The following is a 20,440-nucleotide window of genomic DNA, read 5'->3' as shown; positions in this document are numbered from 1 at the left end:
CACTTCCCTTCTCCTCTGTACGCTGGCCACCTCGCCTCACCACTCTCAGTCCTGATGCAGGCTTTCAACCCGAAACGTCAACAATTTCTTTGCCCACAGATGCTGTAGGACCCACTGAGTTCCTCCAGAACATTGCTTGTTGCTCCAGATTCCAGCATCTGTGGTCTCTTGTGTCTTTAAAGTGTTCTGTAACTGAGTCCTGTGTGCCTATTTCCTCAGCATAATCTACACCTGATGAGATGGAGCTTCAGCTCGTGTGATTGCGTCAAATGGGTAATAGCGACACTGCAGACTGCTGTGCTTTTCTCGCCATGTTTATTTCCAACCGATGAAAGAAAACAGCACAATGCTGGAGGAACTCAGCAGGTCAGGGAGCATTTGTGGAGAAAAGCAGACGGTCAGCATTTCGGGTCAGGACTCTTCTTCGTTGACTGCCTGCTTTTCTCCACGGATGCTGCCTGACCTGCTGAGTTCCTCCAGCATTGTGTTGTTTTTTTCATCTAGATTCCAGCATCTGCAGTCCTTTGTGTTTCTCTTATTTCCAGCTGAGGTGTGAGGTATTCTGTGAAAAGGCAGCTCCAATTACATTAAAAAACACACTACTTGTGCTGTCCATAATTTTTATGTAATAATAACTGTCCTTCCTGATCTATTATATATCAATTTTACATTTACTTTTCAGAATATTTTGTGAGGTTCTTTATTTAACAATCATTTCACAACAGTTATCCTGATCTTGACATATGGACCAAATCAGAGTAAGTGTTTTATAATGCATTGCTGTTCTCTACAGTTTTGAATTGTAATTCACAGTGAGAATGTTGTTGCTCTTTCATACTCTTCTTTTGAGTGAAAATACATTTGGGTGTTGTATATGAGATCAATTGCAGGCGAAACACCTAAACATAAACATACAGTAGCTGAAAGTAACAAGCTGCATCTTCCACAAGGCGTGATTAAAGTGTCATGGCTGGACAGATCCATCCTAATCTCCAACTGAGGCTCTGAATACCAAATAGAACTTACATTTACTAAATGCCTTTAATGTAGCATGGGGTAGTTCAACTCTTGGGACTGAAATACTTCAATGTGGAATGAAACTATTTAATATTACAGTGCCAGCGATCGGAGTTCGATTCCCGTCACTGTCTGTAAGGAGTTTGTACATTCTCCCATGTCTGCGTGGGTTTCCTCCGGGTGCTCCGGTTTCCTCCCACATTGCAAAGACGTATGGGTAGGTTAATTTGGCTTTAAAATGGGCGGCGCGGACTCTTTGGGCTGGAAGGGCCTGTTACCACGCTGTAAATGAAAAAAAATATGGATTTGCCTCCATTGGTAACCTTCAACATGTTAAATACTCCAATTGCATTTTGAGGTATTTCAACATATCCAGTGAATTAATGTAAAGATTGATTAGACTGCTCCATGAATTACAGAATATTTATAAAGAATGTAAGCCAATAAAGTGGTTTCAAAATGAACATTAAAACTCCCTTTATCATAATTTTAAACCAGGGGAGTTCCTTTTTCTCACGTTTGTATTGCTAATTTCCCAAACCTTTGAATTATTAAAATCTAAAATAATTCCCACGGTGCTGTTCTGTACCGCAGGTCTTGACCAGTCCCTTGGTCATTTAATTATTTGTATGTTCATCATGCCACTCTCTTCATTGTATTCATTATCTTTAAACAAGGCACAAATTATTTTCTCCATCTCAAGTCCATTCACGTCAGCAATGAGCTGTAAGAGTACTCCCTCACATTTGTATTTCAAAAACAATCTGCATGCAGTTAATTTTCCAATGTTCCTTGCCATCTAGTCTGCCCAAGTTCATTGACCTTGCCCCATTATCTCTCAGTTCTGAAACTTTGATTCTTAATGACCGATCCAAAAGCTGTAGCACCTCCATCAGATGCTTCCCTGTCTTAGTTGAGATGAGTGCATGATGAGATGCCGGCATCAGCCTTATCCAATGTAAACAAACTCTTTTCTAAGTAGTACTGCTACTTACAGTTTTGCAGGAAATTCAAATAATAGTCCTCCCATTCAGACATGTAGCAGTTTTACACAAATAATTTGTCCAGTTGTGCTTGACAGATACAAGAAAACATTTATTTGGAATTATCTTTCTGTTGACAATTACAACTGATATGTCTTACACAATGACAGTTTGGAAAAATTGCTTAGTTAAATAAAAAAAAACTTCCCTGCACCTCCACAAAACCTCATCCATTCAATCTTAAATACATGATATATACTATGATTGGCATTTACAGATGCTTAATACTTCTCTTTCTATTCCTTTCCATTTACATTTTAAACATCTTTTATTACCTCACAATATCCATCTGGACAACTGAGTGTTTAGGAAAGATGCCATTTAAAATATCCCAACTACTTTTATTACCAAGAACCAACAAAAAGGGAGAAAGCATGCTTAATGTTACATCATGCTCTATTCCTCTTAGTGTCTGTTACCTTAATCCAGCTGTTTAATAACTTCAGCAATAAAGAATGTAAGCCAATGAAGGGATTTCAAAATGAACACTAAAACATTCATGGAAAAATTGGTTTTCCCAAAATTTGCTAACAAGGTCAATCTACTAACAATGTTTTACTAAATCAGTTAAATCTGAATTAAAATAGACAGTTCTTGTACTTTGCTCCAAATTATTTAGTGGGGTTCAGGAGTAGAACAACACGTATCTGGTGACAAAAGTATGTTTTTGGCAAACATGGTTCAAGGTTCATCCACTGCTCAGCTAATCAAATTAAGTCACTTGTAATTTGCACAGATATTTGTGACAGACTTGCAGCTTGGGCCTTAGTGAAGTCACAGTCAAATGCTGCTTTTGTATTCATTTCCAAATCTCACTGTTACACTTAAAAAATATTCTCATTGAATTACATCTGATCTTGGTCAATAAGATGGCAGGAGACATTGAAATGTCTCTGTTCACATCAAACAAATTTTAAAAATGAAGTTCATCATTGTCTGGACATAGGTTGTTCAAATTTAAACACGGATTTCTGCTGGTGAAAGGTTCAAGAGACTTAGTCATGACATCGTATAATGAAAGTAGCTTTGTAATCAAAGCTCAGACCAGTTCTATGAGGATGAATCCAAGTCCTGGGGTAAGTTCAGTTGTATTGCTTCGGCTCCAGGTGTATACTTGGCTGCAGGGTTGTTGCCATCCATAGTAAAGAGTTTACATGTCTTTGGGTTTTCATGGACTGGGGTAGATTTCTTAGAAGACACCGGTGAATTTGTTGGACTGAGCTGGACTGCAGTTGTGTCTTGCACTGTGTGCTCGCTAGTTTCAATCTCAAATGTGGCATGACCAGGCTTGATTATGCCAATATTGGAACCAGGCTTGGACTTCCTCTGACCATGGGCAGGGGGTCTCCGACTACAGATGCAACAGGCGGCAAAAAAGGTAAAAGCAACCACCAGCAAAATGGGCCCAATGATGATGGGAGGATTGTTCACTGGCAAGAAGGTGCCAAAGGCAAAGGCTCCTACAAGAGTGATGTTGATCCCTGCCAACATGATGCAGAGGCCACAGGCACAACAAAGAGCTGGAGATGGAAGACCCTGTGGTCTTGTCTTCTTCTGCCCAGGCTTCTGAGGGACTGTAGTGCTGTTTTTCTCAGTAAACATCATACTTTTGATCAGGAGGACGTGTCAACTCAGTCAAGTACAGCAATTAATTGCCTTCACTGTGAAAACAGAAAACATGTCCATCAGCTAATTAACAGATGCATGTCAGTTTCATGAAGAACTGTTTAATTGACAATCATCATACAGAAGGCACACACAGTTTACCAGATACAAAGTGTTCATCAAGAAAAATAGCCAAAATAAAATTATTTGATGAAGGAGGATGGAAAATAAATAAATAGCAGGGTAAAAACGAATTGATAAATAAATTAGCAAACATAAATACACTTAAAAATTATGTAAAGAAAGAGCACATACTCAATCCCACATTTAAACTAGGATTTTAAAGGTAGGCTGTGCATGGAAAATTATATAACAGGTAGATTTTAAAAATCAATAAAGTTGCATTGTGAGTTAACAAATCTGTAATTTCATTCTTCAGGTTCTGTGAGGATTTTTTTTCATTGTTTTGTACAATGCTTGATGCATTGACACATGTTGCCTGTGGGGCCAAATAAAGTTAAACTACATTTCATTTGTTCAAAATTTGTAAAGTTTGATTAGGTAATAATGTCCATCTGTTATATGACAATCATAAATCAGTGATTGTGATTGTTACACTGGCCACAGAATCCACAAGAGTTTTTACTGGACCCCCTAAAGAGAACCCCAGGGAAAACAAGCAAGATGCTCTCTATACCTTCTATCTGGACACTATGATGGTTTGGTTCGGTAACGATTTTGGACCAAGAAAATAACAACTAAAAATAAATCACTCATAGCATTTTTTTGCTTAAACTGAGCTTTAAGCAGGTGGGGTCAAGGGAATTGGCTGCAGAATCTGTCCCCTTCAACAGATTAGCAGTCACCCAGGTTACCATGCACACGGGGCAGGCAAAGGCAAAGTGACACCCTCAATGACAGTTGTAGGCCTGCATCAAATGAGGTGGTGTCCCAATGAAAATACAAAATCCAGAAAAATTGATCTATCCATATAAAACAGGTGCTGACTGGCTACTTAGCCACTCAGTTTGTGCCTCTTAAACAGAAACAGTGTCATCAAATTTCTCAGTCCATGTCTCATAGCCACAAAACAATGATAACTTCATTTAAAGGTAAGTCATTACATTTGGGACAGCTGAAAAATGCTACAATGAGTCAAGCTTTCTATTTTATCTTTATAATTAATATTTTCTACACCATCCTTCACCCACCTTTAGAATTCAATTTGCATGTCTAACTACTTGTCAGCGTCTCTTTCCATGGTTGTCCAACAAATATAAACATGCTTTTTTTCAATGTCAATTTCCACTTTATCATGACTTGTGAGATGCAACCATCCCTTACACTTCTGCATGTTGGATCAAAATCATCCTATCTTATTCAAGATACTTCAGCACAGAAAGTTATCTGTGTCTTTCATTTTGAGTCCTTCCTCTTTTATTTAAGTCTCACATTTAAACTGGGCACAGAATGGTGCTGTCTATAGCTTTGCAAAACAGCTATCATAGCGAACAGAGATTCTGCCTCAGTTTAATGTGTGACTTTCCCAATCAATTGATTTAAAGCTCCCTTTCCGTCTTTCCTGCTTGGGAAATTTTCACCGGTCTGAAATTCCTCCCTTAATGTTCAGTTCCTTTGACTCTGGCATGGTCTCTTTCTCTACTTCCTTCGCTCTCCACACAGAAGGTAATTTTTCAGTAATTACATTTTTACCCAATGGAATCTTCTTCCAGAACCACAGCTGCCTTTATTACTGCCTTCAACATTCTCTAAGATCTGGAACAGGAGAGTGCTGAATCATCTTCCTCATACAAAGACTCTTAATTTCATATTGAACAAATACCTGGAAAATGTGCTCTGTTATGTTCTTTCACATGAGGAACATGATATAAAATAAAGCATTCTTTGGTTCGATCTCAACTAAAACATTGTGTCTATTTTTAATCAACTCACAAAGGTGTGAGATTGAGGCTTTTGAAAAGATGTAGAGAAGAGACACAGCAATGATATCCAGATCAACACTACAGATGATGGAAATCTGAAGTAAAATGGAAATTGCTTAAAACACACAGCAGGTTAGGTAGGGCCCAGGAAGAATAAAAAACAGTCAAAGTTTCAAGTTGATGGCCTTTCAATAAAATTTGGAAAAGTCATAGGGAAAGGGGGCAGAGAACAATGTGGAATAACTGTAATAGGAGTAACTGAATGACAGAAGTGGTGATTGTATTGGCTGAAGGAAGATACATCTGCAGGAGGTGTAAATACGATGAGGTGAATGAAATCTGAAATACCAGAGGTGGAGTGAGGAAGAAACCTCATGCTGGGAACCTGAGATAGAATGGCTAATTATCTGAACTTGTTGAATTTGATGCTGAGTTTTGATATGCTGCAATGGACCAAGTCGGAAGATGAGATACTGTTCTTTGAGGTTATAATGAGCTTTATTGGAAAATGTGGGAGTAGAAATTAGAATTGTGATGGAGATAACAGTGATAGGCAACTGAAAGCATGAGAACTGAAAGGATGTGTTTTTCATAGAGGCCACTGAATTTGCATTGGTTTCTCTTGTATAGAGAAATCGGATCATGAGCACTGAATGCAGTATACCAAATTGGAGGTGGTACAATCTAGAGGGACTGTTTACATCCCTGGGCAACGAGAAAAGAAGAGGTAAAATGACAGGTTGCACCACCTAGTATCAACAACAAGTTCACAGATTCTCACAGCTACCTTGACTAAACCTTTGCCCACAGTGTTTCCTATCAGGACCCCATTCCATTCACTTTGTTTCTTAGTTTCCTTCTCACCTTTTTTGACAACTTCCACATCAGTGCTTCTGATATGGTTTCCTTTTTCCCAAACTATGATTTCTCCTCTACCACTGTTGACAGAGCTTCCAAACACAACTGTTCAATTGCCCACATTGCTGTCTCACTTTATGTCCTCCAATGAAGAATGAGGATAGGGTTCCCCTTGTCCTCATGTTCCAATCCAACAGCCTCTATATTCAACTGATCATCCTCCATAATTTTCTATGCCTTCAAGAGTAAGACATCACTAGATGCATCATCCCCTCCCCTACTGGCACTTCAAAGGGACTGTTCCCTCTGTGACACTTTGGTCCACTATTCCAAGGCCACCAAAACCCACTCTTCTTTCACAGCATCTTCCTTTGGTCATGGAAGCACTTTTATGCCAAAAGACACATAAGAATATGGGTTCATTGAGCAAAGATTCACAGAATCATATAGCACAGAGGGAAGCTGCTTGGCCCATGAAACCTGTGGACAGTGCTTTTGTAGATCTATCCAATTAACTCCATGCCTTTTTTTCTTACCTATAACTCTGAAAAACCATGTTGTTGTTTACATATTGCTGAAATCTCTTTCAGCTGGAAATGTGGCACTACTACAGCAAAAGCACAGGGTTATCTCCACCGCACATGAATTTGTAAACAGTTTAAGCTGAATCATTTAAGCATAATCCATATATGAAGCTAGGATATAGAAGTTGTATTCCACTGAGACTACACTTGTCATAAATTCAGTAGGTATTCAGGAGATCAAAATTGGGAAATTACAAACAAATGATGTTCATTTGTTCAGAATCTATATATTCTCTAGAACTAGAATAAATATGTCATTTTTCTAAATGTGTAATGACATTTATGACAGAACATCAATATTACTATTATAACTCTAATTGTATTGACACTTTGTTCAACAGGCCTTTTTGTCTGGAGTCCAATTATAACCTGGCTTATTGTTCAGTCTAACAGATCCAAATGGCGAAGACTCTTTGCCATTGCTAAGTTGTCGTAGTGAATGTAGCAAGTCAATGGAGGTGCAATTCACCTTTAGGTGAGGGTGGGGGGAATGGCAGAAATGCAAATCTGGTAGCCCGAGTTCCCAACATCCATCAACTTCGATCCTTCATTTATTATTCTGTCTTATTTCTAATATCTTTTTAACATATCCATATTTTTCTCTTAATATCTGTCTGTATTTTTTTCTCTCATCTTATGTCTTTTTTTTATTCTCCTTCTCTCTTTTCTGTGTTTTATGATATTTCATTCATTCTGAAGAGGAAAGCAATTGCTCAGCAGCACCATATCACAAAGCTTCAAACAACGGAGGATCCCAAAGATGTTCCATAACATCGACTAGCACAAAGGTCTCTTGTGTTGTATATTTGCCAGTAGTTTACCATCAACTCATCAAAAAGATATAAAATCTAGCACTATACCCAACTTTGCTTTGGTAAACCATAATACTAATATAACCACTGCATATATTATTCATGCATGGAAGAAATGATGGTAATTTCAAATAGCCATGTCCCCATTATAAGCAGTACAATGAGTTGTTACCTCTTAGAATCTAGTTGCAGAGCTTGCATTTATGTGGTTTGTTTATATTTCCTTCCATATCTTCCATATACAGTACTCCATACTTCCTTTTGAAATAGAAAGAAGAAATTTGGCCCACTAATTTCCCTTGTAACCTATTCCCCGCGTTCCTATCAATCCCAGCACTCTCCTATATGAGGGTCAATTAACCTACATTGTTGGGATATGAGAGGAAACTGCAGAACCTGGAGGAAACCTACATCTTCATAGGATGAAAACGCAAACTCTACACAGATATCAGAGCAAACATAGGTCACTGGAGCTGTGAGGCAGCAGCTCTATTAGCTGTGCCACTGTACTTCAAGGTATATATTCTGCTTATAGTACCTTGATAAGATTCCACTTCATGCCTTACACCTTCACATTTATTAGTTTTACACTAGTTTACAGTGAATTGGAGGATACACAGCTTAGATGGAAAATACTGATAATTAAGCCACTAAAACATTGCAGTCATCATTTCTCAGAAAACATCAATTGAACTCACCAACTGTATTTAACTTGTGACCAGTTACCAATTTCCATCCATCTCAGTATGAATCTTTTATGGATGATTAATGAGCCTACAGGTGTTTTTATCCCAATAAGATACGATATCCTTATTAGTCACATGTACATTGAAACACACAGTGAAATGCATCTTTTGCGTAGAGTGTTCTGGGGGCAGCCCGCTAGTGTTGCCATGCTTCCGGCACCAACATAGGATGCCCACAACTTCCTAACCCATACGTCTTTGGAATGTGAGAGGAAACTGGAGCACCTGGAGGAAACCCACGCAGATACACGGGGAGAACATACAAACTCCTTACAGACAGCGGCGGGAATTGAACCTGGGTTGCTGGCGCTGTAAGACTGTTATGCTAACTGCTACACTACTGTGCCTGCCCTAAACTGAGTGAAGCTGGTGGTTTTCTGTGCAATACTAATAAATTCCAGCATATTGCAGGAGTACTTTGAATTCCAACGTTCCCAAACTTGTATGGATCTTTGTTGGAAAGAAATTAGTTAGAAATGATAGCTGGGTTTTATTTTACACAGGGATCCCTTGTGTTTGAATGCCTCTTCTACAGCTTCACAAGACCTGGGATTTTGCCTCAGAACCATTCACTCAACAAAAACTTGGCTGAATTTGACTTAAAATATTGTTTAAATCACTAGCAGATCTCCTGTATTTTTTATCAGGGTGAAGCAGAAGATGCAAATCTTTAGTCCAACAGGGATGATGCCACATAGAGGTTAATGCTGGAACCTCTGTAATACACTGATTGAATAAATTTAGCTTCAGTTTTGTTAAATGGTATCCTTCATGGAGTGGGTTAGCTGTACAATACTCAATGAAAATGATAAATTATTTACCTTTTTTTTGTTTTTTTCATTTATGAATTGAATTTATGTTGTCAGTTTTTAATATTTATTGGAAGATGGGATGCATGATTAGCCATTTAGAGCTGTTTTTTATGTTATCAATACAGGGAAGGTGGAGTGTTGTTTAGCTTTCTGGGAGAGCTGCTGTAATTTGAGGGCATTGGGTACGTTCTCAAACTTTGGAAAAACTGAGAATGATTTTGAGCTTCAGCAAAAGAGAGAAAATAGTCTGGTGGTTACTATCACCTGCCTTTTTCCATGACCTTCTCCCTCCTAACAACTCATTTCTTCAGACCAGCCTTCTGTACATCTCTTCCCTTTGCCACTGCTGGGTTTCAGCCATGAAGTTGCCCTATCTAAGCATTCCTTATCTAAGCCTCTCTATCCCTCCACATAAGATAAGGTAAGATATCTTTATTAGTCACATGTACATTGAAACACACAGTGAAATGTATCATTTTGCGTAGTGTTCTGGGGGCAGCCCGCAAGTGTCGCCACGCTTCCGGCGCCAACATAGCATGCCCACAACTTCTTAACCCATATGTCTTTGGAATGTGGAAGGAAACCGGAGCACCTGGAGGAAACCCACGCAGACACGGGGAGAACGTGCAAACTCCTTACGGACAGTGGCCAGATTTGAACCCAGGTCGCTGGCACTGTAAAGCATTACACTAACCGCTACACTACCGTGCCTGCACCTCTTCCCTTCCCACCATCCTCTTCACATGTAAAATGCTCCTTAAAACCCATTTCTTCACCCGGCTTTTGGTCATCATTCTGAATATCTCAGCAACTATTCTTTGAAGCACCTTGCAATTGTTTCTATGCATCCCTTTTACCCAATATCAGCAATAAGCCATATTTTCCACTGCATAACTTGGCTCAGAAATACTTCCAGACTATTTAAAAAGCCAGCATAATTTTTGTTCCGTCCTTCTAAATATTCTACATGTGAGCTGTCTTCGCACCATCAAGCAGCACTCTCCCCTCTGAGTCAAAGTGTGTTTGTTTAAGTTCCATTCCTGATACATGAGCATGTCATCTAGGCTAACACACCACCATGGAATTGAAGGAAGGCGGCATCATTGGTGTTGCATCTTTAGTTTAAACCAAGGCCCTGTTTTTCAGTCCTTTGCATTTTGCTATCATTCATACTTTGTGTTGCCATTGGAAACATTATTGCATGGTTATCAACATTGCTCCTCCTTTCCATTACATTTATTTTCCATTTTTCCTTATTAGCTCCCTCTACTCCAGCTATAAGAACAGTTAATTGAACTCCTGTAAGATTTTATTGCTTGAGTCTGCTGTTCAATGTACCAGAAGAGCATGGGAGCTGTGGTGATCCATTCTCCTATTTCCCTGTCTTACTGAAAAATCATGACAAACTTTCCACCCTTCTTCTGAAGATGTGAGGGGACCTTGCAGTATGAAGGTACAGAGAGTCACTATTCTGTGCCAGTGAACCCAGAAGTATCAGGCACTCCCCACTAATCCCAGTTAATGTGAAATTCATCAAAATTAACGGCATCAACACAATTTTGTATAGTGGGGTTCATTTGATATCCTTGCATATGACATGGGCACATTCAGCAAAAGTTGTTTGGACATTCCGGTATGAATTTTGCCTGCTTTTTGTGCACAAACAGATGTATTGTATGCCAACTTCAGACATGACCATCACCACATTGGTCCTCCTTGTTCTGATGTAACCATAGTTTGAGATTAGCCTTGGATCAATTTACATATGACAAGACTTTGTTTGCTTTAGGACCATTTTGCAAATTGCATAGATAAACTAAGTGAAGCATGCACTGGGCAAGCTTTGACAGCACCCTAGCTGCATTGTAAGTGTCTTGTTCATCTTTAAATAGATTCAAGTTCTCTTGGCATCTTATTGAGGCTCCTCATTAGTGTTGGGAGAGCCTCTAAATAATACAAAATTGCAGTGTACTTGGTCAATAACAGATGCTTTCCTTCTCGCCAGATATTTTCACTTGGCCATTTGAAGTACATCAAGTCTTAAGTCACTTTTTTTTAACCTCAGTACTCCCAGAATATTATTTAACTTTTATTTAAATAATCCTTCAATTTCTGCTTTAAAATTCTAGTACTTTTACTGAACACATTATTGGCTCCTGGCCTAATTGCTAGCATGTTGAGTTGTTGGATGCTTATTGACCTTAATTGCTGTTTGCTTTCAGTATGTACAGTTGATATTGACAGACAGTAAGCAGGCTTTATTAAAGAGTCTTTAGGGGAACAAGGATGAGTGGATGTGTTCAAGGAATGTTCCCTTGGATGCTTAGAATCTTTGATCTGAGGCAGGGATGATGTGGGCTTATTGGTTTCAAAGGTCTAATGTTTCACCATGAGAGAATTAAGCGTCGTTGCCAGGAATGGATTTATATAAATAAAACAATTTTTGTTTTAGAGGAGGAATCTCACCATCAGTATTCCCACGTTAGCAGCAGGTTGAATCAATATCAGAAAAAGTTATCGCTATAAGTACTTCACTACTCACAATCTGACTTCATTTGGATGAATTAAACATAATTAATGTTTCAATTTGGAAAAAAAGATTCAAGCATTGGTTGAAATAAAGAAATGTTCTATGAATGCTTATTGGACTGAGGCACTGCTCTTCCTGGACATAAACGCTGTCCAAGTTGGTGGGTTATTTGCAGCCATTGGGTTAGAGACACAAGAGACTGCAGATGCTGGAACTTGGAGCAAAAACATACTGCTGGAGCAATTCAGCTGGTCAAGCAGCATCTGTGGAGGCAAAGGGGTGGTTGACATTTTGAGTCGAGACCCTGCAAAGTAAATGAGTTACTTGTAGTCTTGATTCAGTTGCAAACAGCTGAAAGTGCACATTGCCTATAACCTAGCACAAAACTGTCAACTTCACTCAGGCAGACCTCAAGAACAGTTTATGTGGAATTTAAACTTCCACAATTGAACACTGAAAGCATTTTTCCTTTTTTGAATTTGGAGAAGCTCAAATCATAACATACAAATGGCATGTTGCATCAGGAGCAGTGTAAAGCAATTTTTATACATATTTTATATGTGAACGTGCTTTAATCAGTTTTATTACTTATGATAATTTAACAGAATGCAGTGACTTCATTGACCTTAGTAGTTATATATCAATGTGGCCTTTTTTTGGTTCAGCACAGTATTTTGCACTAACTGTTCAGTGATGTAACATTGCATTTGGCAATAAGAAACATGTCACAATTGACATAATCTTGTATATAAAACATGCAGGGTTAATTTATAGTGTGACTGAATCAGTTTGCTCTTTATGCAACACTGGAGGAAAAAGTACAAATAACAAGCAATTGTATGAAATGAAATGCACACAGTAACCAGGAATTCTGACAGGACTCAACAGGCTTGATGTAGGGAGGATGATTCTCCTGGCCAGTGGGTTTAGATTCAGTGCTCACAGTCTCAGGATATGGGGTCAGATATCCAGAACTGAGATGGGGAGAAATCTCCTCACTCAGAGAGTGGTGAACCTGTGGATATCTCTAACACAAGACTATGGAGGCATAATCACTGAAAAGGCAGATGTATTGACACAAAAGACATCCAGGGGTATGGGAAGAGTTGATGCTGAGATAGAGAATCAGCTATGGTCATACTGAACAGCAGAACAGGATCAAACAGATGAATGTCCTACTTCTGCTCTGTGTTTCTATATTTCTATAAACTTCCCTGTGAATTTAACCAAGAAAAACATGATTGAGTCTATTTTCTGGTTAAATCCACTTTCTTTCAGGGAATGCTCTCTATTTCTTGAAGTGCATTGCAGGAAGCACATCCCACACTTTAAAGATACTATATAATATTACACGGCTGCCTTGTATGAGGTAGGTTTCTCAGTCCTGACTGGCATAAAAGACTGTCCTCTCATCGCTGAAGCTCCCTTATCACAAAGTGTCAGCTTTTTGTTCACTCCCTTTCTGAAAACTTACATATATTTACTATATTGTCAGTGAAGAAATACTTAAATTTGCCTTTCATCAATTTAGATTTCTGCTCTGGTTCTGATTTTACCTTATAAGAACATAAAATATAGAAAAAGGAGTAGGCCTTCTGACACATGGATAGGTACATGGATAGGAGGGGTTGAAAGGAATGTGGGCCATATGGGACCAGCTTAGTGGGCACCATGGTCAGCATGTACTAGTTGGGCTGAAGGGCCTCTTTCCATGCTGTATTAGTGTATGACTCTATAATTTTATGACATGGAACCTGCTCCATCATTCATCAGACTATCTTAACACCATTTTCCACTACTGTCACCAGATCTCTTGATTCTCTTGATTTCCAGAAAGCTATTGATCAATGTTTTGAATGAGCCCAATGACTGAGCCTCTGCAGCCCTCCAGGGAAAAGAATGGCAAAGGTTCACCACCTTCCAAGTGAAGAAAGTTTTCCTCATCTCAATCCTAATTTGCCTCCCCTTATTCTCAAACCATGCCCTCTAGTTCTAGGCTCCTTAGTCAGGAGAAACACTCATCCACCATCCAGCCTGGCAAGTTCTTCAAGAATTTTGTAAATTTTGATGAGATCTCCTTTCTTCCAAAGTCTAGAGAATACAGTCCCAATCTACACAATCTATCCTCAAACAAATCCACCTTCCCTGGACTCCTATAATATACTGTACATCTTTACTTAGATAAGGAGATCAAAACTGTACGCAATACTCCAGGTGTGGTCTCATCATGGTCCTATATAATTGCCATCAGGCTTCCTTCCTCCTGTAATTAAATCTTCTCATAATAAAGGCTAACATACCATTTCCCTCCTGATTGCCTGCTGCATATTACTTTGGCCTTCAGTGACTCATGTAGAAGCACTCCCAGATCTCTTCAAATACCAACACTACTCAATCTCTCTCTGTTTAACACACACTCTGGTTTTTAAGTCATGTGCACCAAAATGGATGACTACACATTTTCCTACATTATATTCCATATGCCTTTTTCTCACCCACTCCCTCAGCCTGTACCTAAGCCCCTGAAGCCTCTTTATGTCCTCCTACAATCTCACCTGGTTTAGTATCATCAGCAAACTTGAAACACCACATTTGTTCTCTGCAACCAAATTGTTGATGTGGATTGTGCACAGCTGGGTCCCAAGTATAGATCCCAAATGCAGCCAAACTGAATTTACTCCCACTCTTTGTTTACTGACCAAGTCTCAATCTATGTCAGCATACAACACCCGATTCCATGTGCTGCAACTCTGTTGACCAACCTGTGTGGGATTTTATTTAAAGTCTGTGGAAGGAGAGTTTTGGGCAGATGGACAGTGTTGTGATTGAGAAGTTCAGCCACACTCCACTTCCTCCCCACCCCCAGATTGTAAAACTTGGTAATAAGCAGGAGATTGGCAGAAGGGTAAGAAACATCTTGTATGATAAGAAGGGAATGGAGGAAATTGCTGAGGTTGGGGAGGATGGGTTGATACTGCTGGAAACACTGCCTTTCCTAGTTTAGGTCATCAACTTCAATCAAACCAAAAGCAAATCAGTCAAATTTGTAGATTATACCAAATTAGGATTGGGAAAAATCATGAAGTTAGAAGAGGTAGCCTAGAAGCTGAACCACAACTTAAATAAAATATGGAAGTCTCCATGCTGATAACATAGTATAATCAAAACAATCTAATGTAATCCATACATAAAGAGAAAAAAATATGATGCATTACATATTTCAATGTCAATGCACAGGAGAATATGTAAAGGAGATTTATGAGGGATGTTGCCAGGACTGAAAAAGTTTAGTTTTGAGGAAAAATTGGATAAATTACAGTTGTTTTCTTTGGAACACAGGGAAGAGTAAATGGAGGTTAAAACAAAAATGGTGCCAGAGACTGTCGACATTTTGCATGTGTGCTACAATCTTTGCACCATTCTGCTGTTATGCACTCGTTGCTGTATTTATTGTTGTATTTATTATTGTCATTGTAATACTATTGTATTTATTTATTATTATTTATTATTATTTATTATACTGTATACTCCGTAAGCTTCATGTGTGCAAGGAATTTCATGACACCCTGGTGTATATGACAATAAACTAATCTGATTTGGTCTGATAAAATCACAAGGGGGCCTGGATATAGTAAGTAAAAAGGACCTATTTTCCTTAGACAAGGCTCAAAGTCCAGGAAGCATGAATTTAAAGTATGGAGGAGAGAAAGGAATAATGGATACTAGAGGTCTGAACACTGCTCAAAAGGATGGTAGAAGCACAAACTTCACGTGTACACAAAGAGCAGTAACCTCGTGCAGGATGGGGGAACTGCTTGGTGCAAGTGCTAAGGGCTTCCTCTCCACCAATCTGGTCTTCAGCACTAATTTTCCGGACCATGTCTGTCAATCATTCAAAATCTGTCAAGATTCTCTAGAAAATTGAAAATTAATTAAGCTAATTTCCAGGACATCACGGCAAACAACAAAAGAAAATCCCTGAGTCTCATTTAAAATGCTTCGCTTTCAATTTTCAGTTATCACTTATAAAATAAAGACAAGGTTTCTTTGACTGACCAAAAACATCTGATTGACTAAAGACTCACTACACTTTGCTGCTGATGAGAGAAAGTGATGGGTCACCAGCAGGGATTTGTTGGGTGGCCGGTGGCAGAAAGGTGGAGCGGGTGACATGACAAAGCCGCCGCCTCTACCCTAAGCCTCATTCCCTGCCGAGTCTACAAGTCTGCAGCTCAGTACTTTGTCGAGGCTCTCCTGGCTCTCAGCCTCTTGATATTTCTTGCAGGCTGCCATGACATCACCATGAATGTTTCTTCTTAACAGGGAACTGGTAACCTGGTCCATGCTCCACCTTATCAGATTCCATCATCTTCAGTCCTTTGTCACTTCCACCTATCACCTCTCAGCTTCCTCCCTTATTCCCACTCTCCCCCTCCCCATCTGCCTATCACCATCCCCCCCCCCCCTCACTTGGATCCACCTATCACCCGCTGGCTCTTGCTCCACCCCTTCCCTCCACCCCTTTATACTGGCTATCCACCCTCTATTTTTCAGTCCAGATGAAGGGTCTCAACCCCAAACGTCGACTGTCGATTTCCCTCCACAGATGCTGCCTGACCCGCTGAGTTACTCCAGCATTTTGTGTGTTACTCCAGATTCCAGCAACTGCAGTCTCTTATGTCCCCACTTGGCAAATATCCCCCGACCCAGAGAAACAGGCTGGTTTCAGGGCGACATCAGAGGTGTGTTTTGGGGAGGGGGGGGGTGACTCTAATCAAAACCCAGCCCGAGGACGTATTACACTCAGTGAAGGCACGGTCTAGACAACGTAAATCAGCAAGCCAAAAGCATGTTGAACTGCATGGCACATCTCAGTGGCTGTGACGATCACGCAGCCCAGTCCTCTTGTGTGTTCTCAGTGTTGTTTCGAGGCTGGAACTTAAACATCATCTCTTCCTCCCAAAAACAGCTTGACTCTGACAGTCATACAAAATACCGCGATTATATAATGTGGAGAATATCTAAGCCCCTCCTAACTATTATAAATAAGCAGCCTTTCGCCTCGTCGCGCGATCAGCGATTCCTCTACTGATTAAACTTACCCCCGAATGATAGAGGATTCGGGCACTTAGAGTAAGTGCCGTTAGCTTGCCCATTAAGTAATTAGCTTCATTAATCTAACCGGCCGTTCCTCATGCTTTCCCCCCAGTGATCCAACCCTCTCCCAATAGCTGTCCAATAAGTGATGGCGAATTCAGTCCTCCTTTGGTGTTAAGGGTTCAACCAACTCCTGTCCCTGAAATATAGCTCACTGACCTGCCATTTCGGGCCGTCGGATGCATTCCTCTCGAGGGAAGGTACAAGTGGGCTCCTTACAGCTGAAAAGCAAGACAGACTACCGTCCCCCCGCAATAACAACACTCACCACATTCCTCTAACACGCCAGCTCCTTCAGACACCTCTTTCACTGTTCGTTGAGACAAGACAACGCTCCATCGAACAGACTCACAAGCGGACCCTTACGTGCTCGTATGCGTGTGGCTAATGTAACGAGGCGTCTCTAAGACTTCGGACGATCTCAGAAGAGCCCTGTCACAAGAAAAATATCATTGTGGTGGGACATGGCACGAAGGGTAGAAATCAACACATATTGCAATAAAAAGGTCGCAAACTGGGCGCAAAGTTATTGCCTGACTATTAAGCACGATACACCTGCATATACTTCATCGATATGGTGGGAGATTTATATAAAAAAAGAGATAAATTGTCTCTTTCTTTGGACCCACTGCGATCTCTAAGATCATTTTATATGTTTTGAAGCAAACGTTAAGAGTATTGCACCGACCCGCTGGTCGGGAGCTGTAACAATAAAGGAGCGAGGCACAGGCCGAGAGGGGGGCAATGGATATGGGAAAGCCCCAGAGCGGACAAAAATAGGAGAAATAAAAACAAAGATAAATGTGGGCACAATGAAAACCGTTAAGCACAAAGAAAGAATGTCCGGAGAGAGCTTGAGAGTGAAAGGAAGAAAACGTCCAACGACTGAGCGGGATGAGCTGAGGTCAGCGCACAATACATTCACTGTACCAGCCTGCTGAAGCAATATTTTAGAGAAATGCTGCGGTTCTTCACTTAAAAGCAGCAGAACGTTGTCCTTCCCTAAAGCTCAAGACTTCAAAGATCCCGCAAAGCTCTGCAAAGAGCTGCATAAGACCACATGAGACAGCGCCGTGACGAGGTTCGTCCACATACGGAGCTGCCATTTACAGAACCTTTACTTTTCATCCAAATCGAGAGGGGAATGCGGCGTCTGGAATATACCTGGGACCCCGGCGACCACCTTCAGTCAGTAGCCATCCCCTGAGCAGCACAAAACAGACACCACGCTGTTCTTATCCTCCCGCATTCCGGGAACAGCAGCACCAGTCGCCCAGTTCTGTTTGTTTTCGTATCCCCGCTTTGTGGAGCTGTGCGTTCAGGGCGACGGCACTGCAGAACTGACCAGGTAGGTTGGCTGAGGAACCGAGACTGCTGCAGAGTCTGGTTCGTGAACGTGAATCGATCCCCGACACAAAGTGTCGATATAACATAACATTTGCAATAGAAAGGATATTCAGTTGAGATGTGGGCTTCCCGGAACACAATAAACGAACGAACGCTCAGATTTGCCTGCATACATAGAATGGGCACGGTATATAAAAGGCACTGCTGTGGGGATAAAGTATCCGCTCACCTTTTATCGCGGACCCTTCTCATCACACTGAGATCACACCCCGCAAAGCCCCAACTCCTCCTTTGAGACAACAGGACTTCCGTTCCAGGCGCATCCACACTGACAACACCAGTAAGACGGTGAGGGCGGGGAATGGGATGGGGAGGGAGGAATAAATCGATCAGTCAAATCGCAGAGGGGTCCGATTCACACCCGGTTCCGTGGCTGAGGCGAAAAGATGAGATAAGATAAGAGGGATTGCACCGTGGTTTACCGATACGGCTGCGCTCAGAAGTTGGCCGACATTGTTAAATTCAGTTAACTATTGCAACCCAGGAAGTCCACAAAGGCACTGAATCCATATGCCAAGGGTTCAGTACAGTCTCCAACCCCTCCTCCAGTGAGTGCCCTTACGGAACAGTGTCGGAAACATCTTCATTCAACAAAACTAAGGACTCCCTTCCTGCCAGGAAGGAGGTACTGCGCGAACCCAGTTCCCTGGCGTAGATCCCAGAAGGTGCAATATCCCCAGAAGGTGCTATATCGTTCCCCCATTCCCCACCCTCCTTCCCCCTTCTCTCTCTCTCTCTCTCTCACACACACACACACACACACACACACACACAGACATCCTCTCCCTTTTCCCCACTGTGGGGACTGATCAGCAAAACTGCCAAACTGCCATCCCCTTCTCTCGCGTTGTGTCAGTGCAGACCGCAGGCGTGAGGTGAATTCACTGCCACAGTACGGACAGCAGCCGTGCCGGCACCCAGAGGGAAACATCATTACCTTTGCATGATGTGTTGCGGACAGTTTCTCTCCGTCCTGGTCAGAGCAAAGTTCTGCAAAACCTTTGCCGCCAGTCGATGGTCTCAAAAGCACGGGGTCCATCGCGTTTAAATAGCTGCGGGAAATTCACCGCCAGAGATGGGCGGACGACGGTAATTTCTCAATCCCGGAGCGTGTTAAACCGGATCACACTGCCATCCGAATGAGTGACTGGGTCCAGATCTGTGACCAGTCCTATCCGCAGGAAATTGCTTTTTTGTGCTTCTGTGATACTTCACACAATATCACCTGGCTATGAATGTCTAATTCATAGATTAGACATCCATTTATGAATGACATTAGACATTCTCTTTTGAGATTAATGTTGCTTATTTCTTACACCCTGTCGCAGGATAACCTATCCCACCTACTGTTTATGCATCCGGCAATAGTCCATTATTAATCCGTTGTTCTCTCCTCTCCTGTACGTAAACACACGCTTCCTCTTGGTTGTGTGTGTGTGTGTGTGTGTGTGTGTGTGTGTGTGTGTGTGTGTGTGTGTGTGTGTGTGTGTGTGTGCTCGCGCGCGCGCAAATTTCTGGATAGGTTATAGAGAGATGTTAGCTAAATAGAAACGTAGACATGACCGAGCATTATTTTCCCCCAGAAGCTTCTTTGCTCCATAGACGCTGCCTCACCTGTTGACTGTTTTCAGTATTTTCATTTTTAAAAATTCATCCTATGTAGTATGTTGTTTTTCAGATAGTTTGTTCACCATTTCGTGAGTGGTCTCTGTAAAGTGCTTTTGGTTAAACCGCCCACCAACCATTACAAGTTGCCCGAGCATGTACCTCTGATTCATATATTATTGTGCCGTCCATCTGTATCTCTGAGTCACATGCTGAATTACTATCCAGACTTGGCTTCCATTCTCTACCACAATCTGTCTCCACCCACAATTCATGCAGGGCTTGCTGACCCACACTGGCCCCCAGTTTAGGAAGGCCTCA

The 20,440-nt window shown here is 41.0% G+C and overlaps 1 protein-coding gene across 1 annotated transcript; it reads right to left on the bottom strand.

Moving 5' to 3' along the window:
* Positions 1-3,110: 3,110 nt before the first annotated feature.
* tmem275a (transmembrane protein 275a) lies at positions 3,111-18,770 on the bottom strand. The gene is made up of 3 exons (XM_052012808.1): positions 18,684-18,770; positions 17,376-17,539; positions 3,111-3,721 (listed from the first exon to the last, which is right to left on the bottom strand). The coding sequence occupies exon 3, from the start codon at positions 3,663-3,665 to the stop codon at positions 3,111-3,113; it is 555 nt and encodes a 184-aa protein (XP_051868768.1). The 5' UTR covers positions 3,666-3,721; positions 17,376-17,539; positions 18,684-18,770.
* Between the last annotated feature and the right edge of the window lie 1,670 nt (positions 18,771-20,440).

This window comes from Pristis pectinata, chromosome 3, assembly GCF_009764475.1.
Source record: "Pristis pectinata isolate sPriPec2 chromosome 3, sPriPec2.1.pri, whole genome shotgun sequence".
NCBI lineage: Eukaryota > Metazoa > Chordata > Chondrichthyes > Rhinopristiformes > Pristidae > Pristis > Pristis pectinata.
Note: the sequence above shows the minus strand (reverse complement) of the source record. Positions and strands in the feature narration are given on the sequence as shown.

Coding starts and splice junctions, on each gene's coding strand:
- tmem275a (XM_052012808.1), bottom strand. CDS start 3,665: ATGATGTTTACTGAGAAAAACAGCACTACAGTCCCTCAGAAGCCTGGG.